At 44.1% G+C, this 19,738-nt stretch overlaps 1 protein-coding gene across 2 annotated transcripts in view; it reads left to right on the forward strand.

Moving 5' to 3' along the window:
- ACACB (acetyl-CoA carboxylase beta) overlaps positions 1 to 19,738 on the forward strand; it is a 185,135-nt gene that overhangs the window by 14,962 nt on the left and 150,435 nt on the right. For both annotated transcript variants that reach the window (XM_044275356.1, XM_044275357.1), the window contains exon 2: positions 1,992 to 2,511. In XM_044275356.1, coding sequence (XP_044131291.1) covers positions 2,000 to 2,511 — 512 coding nt within the window. In that variant the 5' untranslated portion in view covers positions 1,992 to 1,999. The remainder of the gene's footprint in view (positions 1 to 1,991; positions 2,512 to 19,738) is intronic.

Consider the following 19,738-nt stretch of genomic DNA (forward strand, 5'->3'; position numbering starts at 1 on the left):
TCAGTCCTCCGACACCAATCTTTCACAATCCAGCCTTCCCAGCCAGCATCAACAGGGATTCTTTTCTGGGGTTACAGGCTTCTACAGATCCACGCTTTTATCACTTCTTATCAGGAGCTCCGCTGCCGTCTCTTCATGACCTGTCCGCAAAAAATCCAAATACTCGTATATACAGGCTGGAATACGAACAAGTGAAATCTTACATTTCCTAAAAGGAGAGAAATGTTCCTTTGGGACATCTTTATCTGAAACTGAAAAGCTATTTGTGATGTCATCTCCGCTGACTCCCATGATCTCTTCGCTATATAGGAATTCGATAGAGGACTCGTACAAGGGCAAACCGAGTTTTATCTCGGGATGGGAACAGGAATTAGGTACCTCTATAACAAAAGAGGACCAACGAAAAACTTTTATATTCTCCCACAAATTATCGATGGCCTGTTCAGCCCAGGAAAAAAACTATAAGATAATGGCACGATGGTACAGGTACCCAGTTAGACTGCATAGGATATTTCCTTCTGTCCCAGAATCCTGTTGGAGATGTGGTACGGAGAAAGGAACTATGCTTCATATCTGGTGGGGGTGTAGTAAGTTAAAACCTTTTTGGGACAAAATCTTTGATATATACAAAAAGATGACTAAGAAGTCAATAGAAAACACACCTCAGATAGCGCTTCTCTCCATCTTACAGGGCTCAATTGCATTTCAGAAACTAAACATCTTGAGATTTTATATCTCTGCAGCTAGGTCTGTGATTCCCAGACATTGGCGCACCACGCATGCGCCCAACATCAGAGAATGGTATCAATAAATGTTACATATAACTAGAATGGAGGAGATCTCTGCTGAGGCCTCTGGCCAATCAACCAAATTTCATAAAGTATGGTCGCTATGGATCGACTTTCAGGAATCCCCAGAACTCTTATCAATACTCACAACATAAGTGACTGACATTCATGCCATCTACTCCCCCCTCTTGTCGTCCCCTTCCTCCCCCTCCTCCTTCTTCACCCCCCCCCCCCCCCCTTCTGTCTCATTATCTCCACATTTTCGTCCCTCTCTCGTTAGTTCATCTTCTTCTATGCTTAGTATTTACTTTTCCAAGAAAGAGCGGGGGTTAACCCCCCACGCCATACAAACGTGTCGCACTACAGATATATTTTTGCTGAAATGTATTTTTGTTGATATTTATGCAAACCATGTATCCCATCGGATGATGTGTGGACATGTTACATGTGTGAAAAAATGGAAACAAACTGAATAAAAACAGTTTAAACATAAACATGTTATAAACTTACCCCCCCTATTTACAGGATGGTACTAATAGTACTGCGCCCTCTTCTCTTGCGTACTCCTTCTCTCCCAGTGAGATCCCGCGCCTGCGCTCTCCCTCGCTGGTCCGGGGCATGCGCATTCGATGCCCATTGTGGGCACGGCATCACTGTAGCTACTGCGCATGCGCCGGCCAGCGACAAGGAGGTGGACCAGAGGTGCAGTAGCTACAGTGATGCCGTGCCCACAGTGATGCCTGTGCGCATGCCCTGGCCCAGCCAGGGAGAGCGCAGGCGCAGGATCTTGCTGGGAGAGAAGCGGGATGCAAGGGAAGAGAACGGCGGGCAGAGGCTGGGGCGGGGATATGAGCAAAAGAGGCAGAGCAGCCTGGGCTCCAACGAAGTGAACGCCGCCCCTGAGCACTTGCGAGCCCTCATTTACATACGAATAAAAGTCTGTTTTTTGCCTCGGGTGAACTTCACAAGAACACAACAAAGGTACCATTTGAATCATCTACAGTTATGCTACAGCGCTATGTAAGCGGTCTATAATGTCAAAATGTGGTGACAGGCTCCCTTTAATAAATCATAAACTTTGACATATTTAATAGTATTTTTTTATGAATGAACATATATTATGAATATTTGGTCAGCATGACATTTTCCAGGATTATACTAGTAGCATAATAATGACACAGCCACATGTCTGTCTGTTTCTAGATCTCTGAATGGTGCTATTGACTACATCATCATTGCTGGCAGTGTTGTGGCTCATATGGAAAACATGGGGGTTCCAGTTTAGGAAGAACAGAGTATGTTCTGATACATGCGAAACAGTCATGGATACAGACAAATCATGTACAGAGACTTCACAACAGAAGGAAGCGGAGGACCCATCAGTATCAGAAGAATGTCTCAAAACACAAATGGGAACCAGTCAACCACAAAATGTAGGGCCAGCTTTACCTCCAGTTGTTCCATCTACCACTACAAAACCAGAGCAGAAACAGTTGAAATTTGCCCCTTCAAAAAGAAGTGAATCTGAACCAAGGCACACAAATGTAAGGAAACCACCTCTCTCGAGGTTTATCCTGGGTTCTTCTGAGGACAACTCTTCTGATGACGAGTGTGCTGTTGGCTCCTTCAAAAGCCCAAGAAAAAGCAGTCTCACCAGCAGTACATCACAGACTCCATCCCTATCATCACTACCGGAAGCAGGGCCATTGACCACCACAATGAGGTAAGCAGATATTTGGGATATAATATTGTGCCTATGAGCATGTAGTCTATAGAGGGAACCTGTCAGGAGCTTTTTGCTGTCCAAAACAGATGAAATCCAGACAGGTTCCCTGGTTACAGACAGCTGTGTTTTACTCTGAACCAATGCGGTCTCTCCCCATTTGTGTATAGCGAGAACCCATCAGCTGCCCCCCCCCAACTATTATCCCTGTTCCGTTTTCAAACCATGGTTTTCTCAGAGAGAATAGTTGTTTTTAAGGAGGGAACGTGTAGGGGTTCATGCTGCCTGTGACATAGGTAGCATCAAGCTCCTGACAGGTTCCCTTTAAGAGGATGTTATTTTTTATAGATAAGTATCTAATGTTAAGATGGGAGGGCAGCTTCACGAAAACTAGCTAAAATTAAAGAGCACCTATCAGTAGGATCAACCCTATTAAACAAGACATACCGTATGATAGAGTTGATCCTGCTTATTAAAAGAATACCTTTTTTTATGCAGATCGGTTATGTTGTTAAGAAATCCCTCTTTTACTGTATATGAAAATAAGGGGTTAAGTATAGGTAGTCAGTATCTGGTGGGGGTCCGACTCCTTGGACCCCCGTTGATCAGCTGTTTGAAAAGGCACCAGCAGTCGAAGTAGCGCCACAGCCTTCCCTCAGATTTCCCTAAGCCAGAGACGACACGTTCATCTGTCACATGGCCTAGGAGTAGCTCAGCCCCATAGACATGAATGGGACTGACAGCCGCTATACAATGTACATTGTGCTTGGTGAGCTGAGAGAAGGCTGTGGCACTACTGAGAGCGCCGATGCCTTCGCAAACAGCTGATCGGCGCTGGTATCGAACCCCCATTTTAAAAAAAGATACTCATGACCTATCATGCGGATAGGTCATCAGTTAAAATAACTGGAAAAAAACCCTTTAAAAGAAGGATTTCTCCTTAATCGACAGTATCAACCCTACCAGGCATTATGTCTAGTTTAATAGGGTTGATCCTACTGACAGGTGCTCTTTAACTTCCTGAAGTAGCAAAGTTACGATTTATTAATTATGATAATGTCTGTTACCCATAAATTACAATTCTATAGGCCGAGTGCTACACTGCTCTAGTCTTCAAAGACAGGTTTAATTAGTTGCTTTCTTTTCATTCTTTTGTTCCCGTTCACACAAAAAATTGCATGGTTGATTTAGGACACAGGAAGGCATTATTTAAAGGGAACCTGTCACCGGGATTTTGTGTATCGAGCTGAAGACATGGGTTGCTAGATTGCCGCTAGCACATCCGCAATACCCAGTCCCCATAGCTCTGTGTGCTTTTATTGTGTAAAAAAAAACGATTTGATCCATATGCAAATTAACCTGAGATGAGTCCTGTATGTGAGATGAGTCAGGGACAGGACTCATCTCAGGTTAATTTGCATATGTATCAAATCGTTTTTTTTACACAATAAAAGCACACAGAGCTATGGGGACTGGGTATTGCGGATGTGCTAGCGGCCATCTAGCAGCCCATGTCCTCAGCTCTATGCACAAAATCCCGGTGACAGGTTCCCTTTAAGGGAGTTTTCTAGGCCTGTGATACTGATCACCTGTCCTCAGGATGGTGGGGGTCTGATACCTGACACCCCCCACTGATTAGCTTCTCCTTGCAGCCTCCGGTGCCTGAATTAGCAGTATTAGTTCCAGTGCCGGAGACTACAGGGAACAGCTGATGGTGGGGTTGCAGGGTGTCAGACCCCCACCAATTGGATACTGATGACCTATCCTGAAGACCGGACATCCGTATCAAGAGTCTGAAAAACCCCTGTAAGTGTTACACTTTAGACATAGATCATAAGTGGCAATGATTATGATTGAGAGCTTGTTCCCTTCAACCCTAGAGACTTAAGGACATCCATAGATGGGTTGACTTTTAACAGATTTTGTAAAAATCTGCATGTCATTGGGGGGTCTCTGGGTCACCATCAAGAACTTTTAGATTTTACCACGCGCATTGTTATGATCTCTGTAATTTCTCTTCAGAACACAGATTTTCCAGTATTTTGGTTGCAACTACTCTTAGGGTACGACCACACGGTCAGGTTTCTGCATGCAGTTTTGGAAGCCAAAACCGGAAGTGAATTCAGAAAGTGGAGAAGTAATTTGTCATTGACACTTTCTCTCCTTTTATGAGCCATTTCTGATTTTGGCTTCCAAAACTGCATGGAGAAACCTGACCATGTGGCCGTACCCTAGTCATCACTAAGAACTGCAGTCAACTGATGATCATGAGGGTCTAACTACTAGGACCCCAACAATTTCTAGAATAAAGTGTAGAACACTAAAGTTCCTCCTGTATTTTCCCTGTACAGTGCCACCAACAACAGCTGATTGGGATACGACTTGCCTTTTAATCTACAAAAACCAAGGAACCCTTAGCAAAGTGATGGGCTATGTACATCAAGTATAGGGTGAGGTTTTCTACATGGTTCATACAATCCAATCACATATCCAGAAGTCTCCTGGATCCCAATTTTTTTCCCCAGTGATAATAATAGTGATCTTAGACTATCTCCAACTAGTTCCTAGGCCAGTGTAAAGCCTCGTGGTAGTCATGTTCATAGTCACAGGAGCCCATTAAATCCCCAGGGTTATATACCCATATGCTTATTTAATTTTTAACCAAGGGAACCAAAAATATGCCTATTCTAAATTTCCTATTGTTGCCTACCTAACTGGCAGAGGACCTGCCCGAAAAGGGCAACCCTGGAATGTCCCTGTGAAGATCTATCCAGTGCCACAAGTGAGTTGTGGAATGGTTTCATCTAAAGGCACGTTTTGATGACTGCTGTGCTGAACAGGTTTCCTGATAAACCATGCAAATAGGAACAGGGAAATGCCTCAGGACCAAGTCAGAGAGATACCTTATGGATGTTGTCTTACCTCTTTGTGTCTACAGCTGCTGTGCAGACTTATGTGCCTCCATGGCTACAGTCTACAAAAACCCTCATGTGTTGTCTGATCCTGTAGTCATGTGGCTTCTGTCTTCCTCACTGTTTGTAAGTTACAAGTAGGGAAGGGGCATATGAAAAAGAATAAAACATGAATAGCAGATCAGACTACCCACAGGGCTTGTATATATCCGGTAACCATGGAGACATGTCTGCATAGGACTAGTAGATGTAAAATGATTGAAAATTGTGAAGTTGCATCATTTTAAATGCATTGGAGCAATCAAAAAATGGTTGCAAAAATGCACATTACACTTACATTCTGTTTCTAACCAGTTGAAATGAAATCACTTTACAGAATGAAGGTGTAGTGGGAAGTACCGCATCACTGCTATTGTTTAAAACAAACTATGCCTAAATTAATAGTGTTAGATAAGAAACTTTGTAATATATCTTATTACAGAAAAACACTTCTTACTCCACTTATCAGCCACTTCTCTCCTTCTCCGCACTGATCATTCCCTAGTAAAGTCCGTCTAGAGAGACATAGATGAGAGTTTCAGCTTCACTGAGGGATCATGTTATAGCTGCTGCCCATAGAAACCTATGGCAGAGGAGCTACAGTGAGAGGCAGAGAGACACTGTCATGCTGATGTTGCTTCTGAATGTATGTAAGAGACATAGAGGAGAAGGATCTGTGCAGTGTATGGGAGACATCATAGCGGCTTCAGAGAAAACTGACAATTACAGATGGAGGTCTCAGAGGGGACAACTGGTGATAAATGCAAAATAAAAGGCATATAACGGCCAGATATAATGTTACTCCTTATGTTCACTCAGAACAGCTTTTTCTGAAAGGACAGCTGAAACAACAGGTATGCTTTAAAGGGATTTTCCAGGAGTGTAATATTGATCGCCTACCTCAGAACAGGTCATCAATATCTGATCGGTGGGGGCCTGACTCCCGGCACCCCCATCGATCTGCTATTTGAAGAGACCTTGGTGCTATGGTGAGCGCCGTGGTCTGTTCTTCCTTATCCAGTGATGTCACGTTCAGTCACATGGCCTAGGCACAGCTCAGTCCCATTCAAGTAAATGGGTCTGGGTTGCGGTACCAAGCACAGCAGCTATACAATGTACGGCACTGTGTTTGGTGTACTGCGAAGAGACTGCAGAACTCACTGCAGTGACGTGGCCTTTTCTAACAGCTCATCTGTGGCTGTACCTGCAGTCGGACCCCTACTCTGAGGATAGGTAATTAATATTTTCCTCCTGGAAGACCCCTTTAAAGCCCTTGCCTCTAAGCTATGAAGGCTCCATTTGGTAATTAATCAGGTAATGCAATCATACCTGTAAAGGGTTCTTTTAAAGAAGCACTCCCACAAAAATGTATTATCTGGCACATTAGTAAATGTAGGTGATGTAAATAGTACCATAGTTAATTTTATTTATGAATGCACTAATTTATTCCCTTGCTGTGCGACAGGCCCAGAAGATGCTTTCTCTATCTATTCCCATGGGGGTCACTCGGAGCGTCTCATAGAAATAAATGGAGACAGTGATTTCTGGTCCACAAATAAGTTGCTGTAACATTCAGGAGCAAGAGACCGCAACAGAGCGGATAACTCATGACTAAAGGCAATGCTAATAAAAATTAAAGGGGTTTTCTGGGCTTTTAATATTGATGACCTATCCTCAGGATAGGTCATCAATATCAGATTGTTGGGGGTCCAACACCTGTCACCCCCACCGATCAGCTGTATGAGGAGACAGGGTGCCTTTCTGTTCGCCACCGCTTTGCCATAGACATACAGCGGTGAACAGGAAGAACAGGAAGAGAGACGGCACGTGCACACTGCGCTCACCATCTCTTCATACAGCTAATTGGCGGGCGTGCTGGGTGTCGGACCCTCGCCTAGCTGATATTGATGACCTATCCTGAGGATTGGTCATTGATATTAAAAGCCTGGAAAACCCCTTTAACTACACTGCTGTATACATCACCTACATTATCAATCAAATATAATTTTTTTTTAAATAAAGTTTTTCTTAAAATACAACATTTGAAGAGTGTACATTTCTTTATGTTATCAATCAAATACACAATATAGAAGTGCTAATAACAAAGTATTTTATCGGCATTATACAGCAATAAATACAAAAATAGAGAAATCAGAAAATCAGAGTTACAAAATACATCTTTCAATCAAATACCCCCCTCCTCCCCAGCCATAACCATATGGAGAGACCACCGCGTGTTGTTGTTAAACCCCACCAGGCCTATTAATTCCTTAAATTTCGACCATACCTTTGTTATTAATGTGATTGTAGGGCAGTTCCCACCGTAAGACTGCGGCCTTCCTAGCTCCATCAATGTGATAGGTGTTTTCTGTTTCATGACTACGGAGGCAATTCTGGCAGAGGGTCCCAGCTGTACATGTCGTCCCCATCCTCTAAAATGTTGTAGTGTGCAGCCATGAAGTACAGCCATGGAGAGGCCACCTTCCTCTTTGCCTTTTTGAAAAGCGTTTCTATGCGGATTCTGGGTTGTTGTTTTTTCCATATCAAGGAACGAAATATACTCTGTATCTTGTAAAATATTCGCTGGGGGGATCCATATAGGGGAATTATGTAGTACATAAAGTAATTGGGGCATCAATATCATTTTGATTAAGTTGCTACGGCCAATGACAGAAAGAGGCCGTTTGCACCAGGTATTCGTTTTCTCAATAAATTTAGACATATTCTGTTGGCTTCGACGTTATCATAACTCCTAAATATTTAAAGCTACTGGTCACCTGTAATTGGGTATTGGTGAGATTGAGCTGTGGCGAGGGAGGATCAAGTGGGAGAAACATAGATTTCTCCCAATTGATTGTTAATCCTGAGTATTTCCCAAACTCAGTGATATCTTTTATATTAGGAGTAATAGAGCATTGCAGATCTCCCACATAGAGGAGCAAGTCGTCTGCATATAAAGAGACTCTCACTCTCTCTTCCTGGGAACCCAGTGGGAAATCTTTCCACTCAGGGGAAGTGCGCAAAAGGCAGGCCAAGGGCTCAATAGCCACCACAAACAACAGGGGGATAAGGGCAGCCTTGCCTCGTTCCTCTATGTAGCGAAAATTGGGCAGTATTCCATTCGCTTAGATTTTTGCTACCAGTGAGTTATAGAGTAGTTTGACCCAGGACATAAAGCACGGTCCAAATCCCATAGCCTCCATAACTTCCCATAAATACTCCCAAAAGCTTTGGCAGCGTCTAGGGATAGTACAGCCCGACAGCCATCAGTGTCCATGGACACTAGTCTTCGGAGGTTAATAGAAGTGCTCCTGTCCAGCATGAACCCTTATTGATCTACGTGTACAAGGGACGGGATGACCTTGTTGAGCCTGTTGGCCAAGACTTTAGCTAATACCTTCACATCAGTTGGTAAAAGGGAAATGGGTCTATAGCAATCGGGTATAGTCAGGTCTTTACCAGGTTTCCGAATCAGCACAACTACCGCCTCCCTCTCTCCCCACTCTCAGAGCTTCATTAAAGGTTTCCAAGAGGTGGGGAAGAAGCGGGTCCTGATATCTTTAGTAAAACTCTGCTGGTAGACCATCCGAGCCCGGGATCTTTTAATTAGGGAAGGAGTTAATGGTCATTTTAAGTTCCTCCAAATCTAGGGGCTCATCTAAATATTTAGATGATTCCATAGACCCCATAGGCATTGATATCTTGGCAAGGTAGGATTTAATATTATCAGAATTTGTAGACAATTTTGAGGAGTAGAGTTCCTTATAGTAGTTATAGAATTCATCAAGAATTATCGAATCGTCTGCTGAGAGGCTCCCCAGTCTAGTCCTAATGGTTGCTATTCTAGCCGTACCCTCCTGTGAACACATCACTCTAGCTAATAGACTTCCCGCACTTTCCCCGCCTCAAAATACTTCTGTTTTAAGAAGTCAGTGCGCAGGGAAGGTGCCCCTACATAGGCAGCTTCACAGTCTTTCATCTGCTGTTGTATAGCCTAGGTGAGTTCCCTAGTCTTCGCCTTACGCCATTTAATTTTCTGTATATACAAACCCCTTATGTATGCTTTCATGGCCAGGGACATCCGCACATTGGTATATCATACCGTGCAGGATGATTTTATCTTAGTTTTTTCTGTGATTTTTTTTGTCTATGTAGTATTTGCTTGAGGGAGTGGCACCTTCAGGTGTGAATGCGCACCTATTTTATCTTGGGAGTAGCATTCCTCTGCACTTTTGCCCTTCCTATCCAATAGAGCGCCTTGATTAGGTGGTACATATGGGTGTGCTCCTCCCATTGGTTGCTTGATGCACATGGAGATGACTAGGAGCAGCACACCATATGTGCGGTGTCTGCGCTCCTGAACATAGAAGCCCAATGGCTTAGGTAGGTTTAGCGTAGGACCCGCCTGACCTGAGACCACCTTTGCGCTTGGTAGGCGGGCTCAGATGTGTTTTGATCAAAATATATTGGATAAGTGTCTCAGATATTATCATATTAGAGTGAGGACTTTGTCCATATATATTGCTTGCATCTACTTTACTAAGTGCATTATTATCTTATTTCTGTGATTTTCTTCAATAATATGGCCAGTGACATCCGGACATTTGTATATCATACCGTGCAGGATGTTTTTTCTGTTTTTATCTTAGTTTTTTCAGTGATTTTTTTTATCCCATACCATCCCCATGGCCGCTGAACCTATATTAGTGCTAAAGAATTCCAAAATCCACTGTGTAAGAGGATCCCCTTCATCCCCTTCTCTCTGTGAACTTAATCCAAAAATGGATTAAGTTTCCAGAGAGAAGATGTAGGACGACCTCCATTCCTGTTAAATTGTAATCCTATATGAATAGGAGACAGGTAAGTAGTCTAATAGGGAGATGTAGGACGATGCCCCCAGCGACCCAATTGGCAAGTCTATTCTGGACAGGGAATTATGTGAAGTAGAGAAACAGGAGCATTGACTCACCTGTGGGTGTTGGATTCTCCATAAATCGTGTAAATCTAATTCTTGTAATAGCTTTGCCAATGAAGTTTCTGTGGCATTTGTTAGCATGGGACCTTGGTGAAATTTATCTAATTGGGGATTCAAGTATTTATTAAAATCACCAAGCATAAGTATGGGTACATGAGGTCCCTTCAATGCAGCGCAGGAGTGAGGTGGAGGGATATATATGGCAATCAGGAAAAATTGCATCCTACATATAGAGCAGTGCAGGCAGACGTATCTGCCCTCGAGATCAACGTCACTGGAGTGGCATTCGAAGGGGACAGCCCTATGCACTAGGACAGTGTTTCCCAACCAGTGTGCCTCCAGCTGTTGCAAAACTACAACTCCCAGCATGCCCGCACAGCCTTTGGCTATGCGGGCATGCTGGGAGTTGTAGTTTTGCAACAGCTGGAGGCACACTGGTTGGGAAACACTGCACTAGGATACCGACTCCCCTAGCATATGTAGAAAAGGTGGAATGGTAGGCATGTGAGATCCACGGTTTGTGTAATGGTCTCTGGGATTGCTTAGACAGATGTCTCTCCATGAGACATAATATGGCTGGTTGAAATTTTTATGTAGCCATGAAAACTGCCTGACGTTTCGTGGCATCCCCCAGGCCTCTGACATTCCATGCTATAATCTGCACCCTATCCACCATCATTCAGAGGGATACATAGATGTGCAATGGGAGAACCCGTATAGATGGAGCAGTGTCTCCTAAACCAAAAGGGGTGTGTGCGTGTCGTCTCCCCGCAAATTCCCTCCCTTGTAAACCTTTTAACATAACATTCCCAACCAAAGTAGTGCCAAAAAACTAAGAACATGAGGCACATAAAAGTTCCTGAAGCCAACAAGAACTACGACAGCGATAGTTCCGCTATCACTAAAAGAGTATTCTCCCTATCGTATACTACAAAGGGTACCAAAAATAAACTGTGTCATTAGTCAGAGTGGCATAAAGAGGAGGGAGATACTTATTATCACCATTCGCCATGGAGCGACACAATTGTCCCCTTTGGAGTCCATATTGTAGTGCCTCTGTTCTTCTAGTCAGCCAGTTCCAATGGGCTCCTGCTCAGAACTTTCATTAAGTTCAACCCAGTGGGAGGCCTCTTCCGGCGAGTCGAAGAAGTGGACCGTTCCTCCCGCCCCGCTATCACTCGCAATCAGAAAGGGTAAAGCATGGAGTACTGAACGTTCTTCATACGCAGGCGTCTTTTGACATCGATGAATTTTGCTCGACGCCTCTGCACTTCCGCTGAGAAATCCGGGAATATAGAGATTTTGTGACCACGATACGTAGATCTGGGTGATCTCTTGCTAGACGGAGAATATTGTCCCTGTCTTGAAAGTGTAAAATTTTCATCAGCATTGGTCTGAAGGGGGGGGGGGGGGGCGGTGGTGGTGGACGGAATGGCACCCTGTGTGCCCTTTTAATTAAAAACAGGGGGGGAGAGGGAGTCTCGACCAAATTTAGTCTTGAACCAGTCCTCAAAGAATTGGACAGCGTTAACCCCTTCCGCTTTTTCAGGGACCCCCACCAAGCGAAGATTGCTGCGGCGTGATCTATTCTCCAAATCCTCCGTTTTGTTTAATAAAAGTTACACTTTCCTGCAGGGACCCCATGGATGTATTCAGGGTCATTGATGCTGCGCTGCATTGCTGTACGGCCATGTATATATCTTTAGTAGGTTCTGCTATATTTAACAGTGCAGGGAGAGGGGAGCACACTTGTGATGCAGCCAGTGCTGTATGTGCAGCAGGACCCCCCCCCCCCATTCACCTGTCTCCACCATCGGCAGTAGGTCCCATCGCCTGCTCTTCCTTTGCCCCGATCACACCCTTCACTCCTCCGGAGCTATCTCCTGCAGGTGGAATGCGCGCAAATTGTTCCAGGCGCACTGCCACCTCCGCTGATTTGGACGAGGTGGCGGCGCCATGTTGTTTCGCCGGCGTCACTCCAGGACCCTCTTTCTCGTGGTGCGAGTCATACCCGAGGATGTTCACAGGGGAATCCCCCTTACTGGTGTCCTGCAGCTCGGCTGTTGAGGAGGTTGTAGGCTCAGGATGGAGGAGGATTGCTGTAGCCACTGCTCAGGTGCTCCCGCGTCCTTCTACATTGCCCGCCAGGCCATGCCCCCCACATAACCTACATTATCAATGTGCCAGATGATAAACATTTTTTGTGGAAGTGCTTTTTTAAAGTTTTTTTGCAGCTGTATATCCTGTTCAAAGGATCAGTACCTTTGGCTACAAAATAAAAGAGTACACTACAAAAGTACACTGGAACTAGTAGTTTAAATGGATGTAAATAAATTAAATTAAATAAGCATTTCCTCTGAAAAAAATCAATCACCAGTAATAGTTGAAGTGTTTTTTTTTTTTTTCTTTGTCCCTGGTTGGAAACCACATGAAGTAACAGATATTGCAGGCAATCATCTTCCTGGCCGCGTGTGCGGATAACATGAGGTAACTGTGGACCTGTACGCAGATCATACTTCTGCAATAAAGTGGCAGTTAATACAAGTGCCTGCGCTGCTTGCTACCTCATGTCATTTACAAATGAAAGAGTGCTTTTACAATATATGTCACTCATTTTTGTCTTAAAAAGCATACCCATCATAAAATGTTATGGCATATCCTAGCAAAGATTCTGCTGGGGTCTGATCTCAAGTGAATGGCATGATGTTCTCTGCGCAGCTGGAGACGGGAAATGTTATTCTATGGTACCACGGAGCCTGACAGATCTCCACCATCATTTATATCAGTATTATTAGCATTAGGCCATCACTTATTATTACAATATAACAAAATAATAGCAAAGACAGGTGCACTCTGCGGTCTTACTAAACCCTCAAACTGATTTTAAAATTGAGAGATTAGTCAACATGTCCTACAGTGTAGGACATGTCTAAGCCCGGGCACCACGCCAAGGTTTCTCAAGTAGCCCGCATTTGGTGTGCATAAAGCTGATAGGGCAGCTGTGATAAACCTAATTTGGATCTTAAAGGGAATCTGGTGCGATTTTGGACTACTATCTGCACTAATACTGCCCTCTGTCCTGACTGCTGTGCTAATATAATGGAGAGGACCAAAGCAGCGGGGGGGCAGATAAGTATCAATATTCTGTGTCAGGACGCAGTCTGTAGGCATTAAATAAAATGTAATTATTACTGGAATACTCCCTTAAGGCTAGTATCACATCTACAATCTCCGGCAGGCTGTTCCAGCAGAGTTCTCCAAATCTGGCATTGCTGAATATTGCAGAGACAATATAGGTTGGACCTGGAAGGACAAGGGGGCTATCCTGCCCGATACAACCAGACCTCTACCCACTTAGTGGCGCCAAATCAATACCTCTAATTTAATGATCCCAAGGGGTCCTAAGAAACTGTACCCCATACTTAATTAGAACGATTGTTAAAGAAATAGGCCTCTATCTACATCTATAGATCCAGAAACACAGTGATAGTTTATCAGTCAGACCCACACTTACACAGGTGTCCCAAGTATGGCTAGGGCCTGTGGTGGGGGGTACATAACCACATCACGGAGGCGTGTTAGAAATATAAATAGAGGATGACAATAAAAACATAAAATTAGTATTGTGATTTACTTCACGAGGGTGACCCTATTAACACCCCCTTCCCTCCAGCCTGGATCGTCTGTAGAGTGTTAGAAGATAAAGGCAGCCATCGTCACAGTGGGCATCTTTTCAGGTTCTTTATTTTAAAAGTAAATCTGGCTCAACACGTTTCGGGACCATGCAAAGTCCCTTCATCAGAAGTACAATAAATAATAAATATCATATATCAATAGATATTCATTATTTATTGTACTTCTCCTGATGGAGACTTTGCATGGTCCCGAAACACGTTGAGACGGATTTACTTTTGAAATAAAGAACCTGAAAAGATGCCCACTGTGACGATGGCTGCCTTTATCTTCTAACACTCTACAGACGATCCAGGCTGGAGGGAAGGGGGTGTTAATAGGGTCACCCTCGTGAAGTAAATCACAATACTAATTTTATGTTTTTATTGTCATCCTCTATTTATATTTCTAACACGCCTCCGTGATGTGGTTATGTACCCCCCACCACAGGCCCTAGCCATACTTGGGACACCTGTGTAAGTGTGGGTCTGACTGATAAACTATCACTGTGTTTCTGGATCTATAGATATAGATAGAGACCTAATTCTTTAACAATTGTTCTCTTTAAGTATGGGGTACAGTTTGTTAGGACCCCTTGGATCACAAATTAGAGGTATTGATTTGGCGCCACTAAGTGAGTAGAGGTCTGGTTGTATCGGAGGGATAGCCCCCTTGTCCTTCCATATCCAACCTATATTGTCTCTGCACTCTTTCCGCTACATGCCGATATTATCTGCATGGTTACTACCCACAGGCTGCCATATCTACGTTAATCTCTTAGCCTCCACTTTCTTTCTCACCTTCTCTCCACCTGTTGACGCCTCTCGTTTGTTCTGATCTGTTGGATTCCCTTCCACGGGATCTGACTAACCCTCAGTTTCTCTCTTTTTGTCACATATTGCTAAATACTGCCACCTGCTGGACACCATTGACTATAATAGGGTCCAGCAGAGATCAGGCCGCTACCTGGCAAATATGCCAGGAATTAAAACACTTTTTGTTTGGCCGATTCCCGACATTCGATGTCGGAACAGCCTGGCGGAGAGGACAACCGCACATGTGAAACTAGAGCTACACGGTGACTTGTAGTCTCTTCACATAGGATCACAATGTTGCACTGCTAAATCACACCTGATACTTGCAGCAACACAGTACTTGCTAGAAACCCAAATCTGCTGGATTTTTGCACGACCACATTCACTATTATTAGGCACAACTGACAGCAAAACATTGGCAACCTTGATGTCATCATATAGCCTAAGGGCTCTTTCACACCTGCGTTCTTTTCTTCCGGCATAGAGTTCCGTCGTCGGGGCTCTATGCCGCAAGAATCCTGATCAGTTTTATCCTAATGCATTCTGAATGGAGAGAAATCCGTTCAGGATGCATCAGGATGTCTTCAGTTCAGGACCGGAACGTTTTTTGGCCGGAGAAAATACCGCAGCATGCTGCGCTTTTTGCTCTGGCCAAAAATCCTGAACACTTGCCGCAAGGCCGGATCCGGAATTAATGCCCATTGAAAGGCATTAATCCGGATCCGGCCTTAAGCTAAACGTCGTTTCGGCCCATTGCCGGATCCGACGTTTAGCTTTTTCTGAATGGTTACCATGGCTGCCGGGACGCTAAAGTCCTGGCAGCCATGGTAAAGTGTAGTGGGGAGCGGGGGAGCAGCATACTTACTGTCCTTGCGGCTCCCGGGGCGCTCCAGAGTGACGTCAGGGCGCCCCAAGCGCATGGATCATGTGATCGCATGGACACGTCATCCATGATCATGGGGCGCTCTGACGTCATTCTGGAGCGCCCCGGGAGCCGCATGGACGGTAAGTATACTGCTCCCCACTACTACTATGGCAACCAGTGGCGCACTGCCCATAGAGGCAGACCACGCCATTGCTATGGGGCCCGCGGCACTGAGGGGCCCGAAGCGCAGCGAAGGCCCCGCCCACACTATTTGGCCCCGCCCACTCATGACATGCGGGCCGGCTATGCGGCTGGCCGGCTGCTTTTCTTCAGCCAACTCTTCTTCTGCAATCTTCTTCTAGATCTAAAAAGCCCTTGTCCTCCATGGTTCAGCGCAGGGCAAGGGAGAGCATCGGAGCATGAAATGCTTCAGTGCTCATCTCGGAGGTGCTGCCTGGGTGAAGAAGGGTATATGTCCGGGTTCTGAGTTAAACTCAGACAACCCCATTAATGCCACCATTGTGGGTTACATATAATGCATTGAATGTTTTTTGGAATCTATTTTTTAAGTATTTTTTCCTGCGGCATAAATATGTTAACCTCTTAATGAGCAGCCAAACCTTTTTTCATTTTCCATGTATATGGCTTTTTTTTGGCAAAATGATTTTTTTTCAATAGCTCCATTATAGGGTATATATAATTCATTGATTAATTTTTACACATTTTTTGGGGGTGTCCCCAAGCGGCATGTCACTGCTGAGTACCATTTGGGGACACCTTACCCATGAGGCCAGTCGGAAGATTGTTAAACGGGAGCCAGGGCACAGGGCTGGAGCAACAGGGACCAGGTTATTATGATGTTTTTATCATTAGGTCAAACACACAACGAGACGTAACTAAAAAGTGAGGAAATCCTGGAAAACCCCTTTATGGACATATGCAGACGCCTGATTTTAAAGGAATTCTGTCACCAAGTTTTGGGCTATAGAGATGCGGACATGCACGGCTAGATCGCCGCTAGCATGTCCGCAATATACCTGTCCTATAGGGCTGTGTGCTTTTATTTTCTTTAAAAAAGGATTTGAGAGATATGTAAATTAGTCTTGTAGGTGTCCAAGGGGCTGTACAAATCTTCCTGGTGCCCAGCCACGCCTCCTTTCATCAAAGATAGATTGCCGTAATCTCGTGATGCGCGAGCTCGTGCATGCGCAGTTCTTTCCCTGAGGCTGATGCCAGCACAGGGAAGAAACACTATACCGGCACTGCGCATGCGCAAGCTCGCGGCAATCTATCGTTGATAAAGGAGGAGATTCGGAGGACATAGGCGGTGCTGGGCTCCTTCACAGGCGGGCGTGGCTGGGCACCAGGAAGGGTCGTATAGCCCCTTGGACACCTACAAGACTAATTTACATATCTCTAAAATCCTTTAAAAAAAAATAAAAAATCACACAGCCCTATAGGACAGGTATATTGCGGACATGCTAGCGGCGATCTAGCCGTGCATGTCCGCAGCTCTATAGCCCAAAACTTGGTGACAGAACCCCTTTAATGCATATTTTGGTGCCTTTTGTTTTCAACAGGAATCTGCCCCAGATTTTCTTTCAAGACATCTGAACATGCCCTAGCTTTCTCTTGTTTTGCTATGCTCTATGTGAGCATTTTTCTTAGGTAAACCTCTTTGGTTATAATGGAGCAGAAATCACTGTGATAACACATATGACATAAGAACATATTCCAACACAAAACATAAATCTCAGATCTCGGATAGGTCACTGTGGCTTTGTCGTTCCCCTTCCGGTAAGTGTAAGACTGGCACATTGACCTTGACATTTAATGTGTCACCTGATTGATCAATATGTCATTCTTGGCTAAATACACTGACTGCATGACCTCGCCTGACTCATAGATAAATCTTAAACGTCTAGTTGGCTGCTTGTGTCAGCGTTCTGTTAAAAGGGTTGTCCCATGACAACGTATCTTCTATCCGCATGATAGGGGATAGTTGTTTGTTCAGTGGGAGCCCCAGCTGTTGTACTTCTATCACACACCTATCCCTTATCCCAGGGATGCCCAACATGCAGCCCTCCAGCTGTTGCAAAACTACAACTCCCAGCATCCCTGAACTGTTATTAGGGTATGCTGGGAGTTGTAGTTTTGCAACAGCTGGAGAGCCGCAGGTTGGGCATTCCAACCTTATCCTGATCACTAAAACGGGGGTATGCTAGAGGTGGCCGAGTACAAGCACTCAGCTATCTCCTGCAGTTCCATAGAGTTGGAATGGAGTGGCACAAATGCCAGTGTGTCCCACTGATCAGACACTTACCCCCTATCCTGTAGATTTCATTGTGATGGGACTACTCCTTTACGGGTGAAAATTAGCAAATGTAGCTTATACACTTCTCAACATTGAAACTGCACCACGAAGAAGGAAAACTCGTGGAATTATGGAAATCACAGGATCGATAGACATGTTAATTATATGGAAATGATAAACAAATGGAAACAAAATATTCAAAACATCTTGATTTATTCAGTATCGAGTATGAGTGTGACACACAGAAATACACACACTCATACTCCTAGGCACACCATCATAATATTAACCCCTTAGTGACCAGCCTGTTTTGGGCCTTACTGACAAAGCGTTTTTCTTCCTTTTTTTCATCGTCGCCTTCCAAGAGCTATAACTTTTTTATTTCTCCGTCTATATAGCCGTATTAGGGCTTGTTTTTTTACGGGACAAGTTTTAGTTTTTAACGGTGTCATTTTGGTGTAGTCATAACTTTCTGATTAACTTTTATTAACTCTTTCTGGGAGGGAGATACAGTAGGAAAAACAGAAATACTACCACTGAGTTTTTACGTTATAAATTTTACGGCATTCATTTTTCAGTGTAAATAACATAATGTCTTTATTCTCTTGTTCAGTACAATTACAGTGATACCAAATACATGTAGTTTTTTTTCTGTTTTACTACATTTGTTCAATATAACCCCTTTATTTTAAAGGAAGAAAATCATTTTGCATTGCTGCTTCCCAAGACCCATAACTTTTTTATTTTTCTTTCTATGGAGTTGCGTGTGGGCTTGATTTTTGTGAGACGACTTGTAGTTTTTATTAGTAGCATTTTGGAGTAAATTACGCCATTTGATTGATTATTACGTTTTTTCAGTTGCAACTAAGTAAATTCGCAATTCAGTAATTTTTTTTTTTTTTTACAGCGTTCACCATAGGGCATAATTTACATGAAGTGTATGTAGTGCAGGTCTTTACGGACATTGCAATACCAAACTTATGGAGGAGAATTTTTTTTTACTGGAATTTTTTTATTTAATACTTTTTTATATATTTTACTCACATTTTCGGGGTGCCAATGGGAGACACAGGGAGTCCGTCCCCTCTGTCAGTGCTTTATATGCGGCGGGCGCCATTGGCCACGGCATGTAAAGTGTTAAACAGTCCGGATCGGCACTCCTGCCAGTCCGAGCTGTTAGAGCAGGAGAGCGGCTCTCATGTAAGACCCAGGCAGCGCTTAGACTGGGCCGCCGTAAAAAAAAGCGTCTCAGCCTAAGGCCCCTTAATGACCATCAAAAAAAGGTGTATTGGTGGTCACTAAGGGGTTAATGGCTATCTGAGGAATGTTCTGCCATGCTGAATACACTTGGGCACCAAATCATCATGATCCGCTGCTGGCAGCTCCCTTTGCAATTGCTGACCAGTGACATGCCACATGGGAGACAAGTATAGAGATGCTTTAGGCCATGGCTGTGCTTTGGGCTACACAGGCTGCTCACATTAGTCCAAGCAGCCGGCGTCCTGTTGTAAAATGGCTTCTGAAACAATTTGGAGAAATGTTCCATGACCAAATTAAATTTACACTTATCTTTTAGCTTAACTGAAATAAAGGCTAGAGGGGTCCAGTTACTCACAACATAATCCCAGTTCCCTT

The sequence above is a fragment of the Bufo gargarizans genome, chromosome 1 (assembly GCF_014858855.1).
Source record: "Bufo gargarizans isolate SCDJY-AF-19 chromosome 1, ASM1485885v1, whole genome shotgun sequence".
Taxonomy (NCBI): domain Eukaryota; kingdom Metazoa; phylum Chordata; class Amphibia; order Anura; family Bufonidae; genus Bufo; species Bufo gargarizans.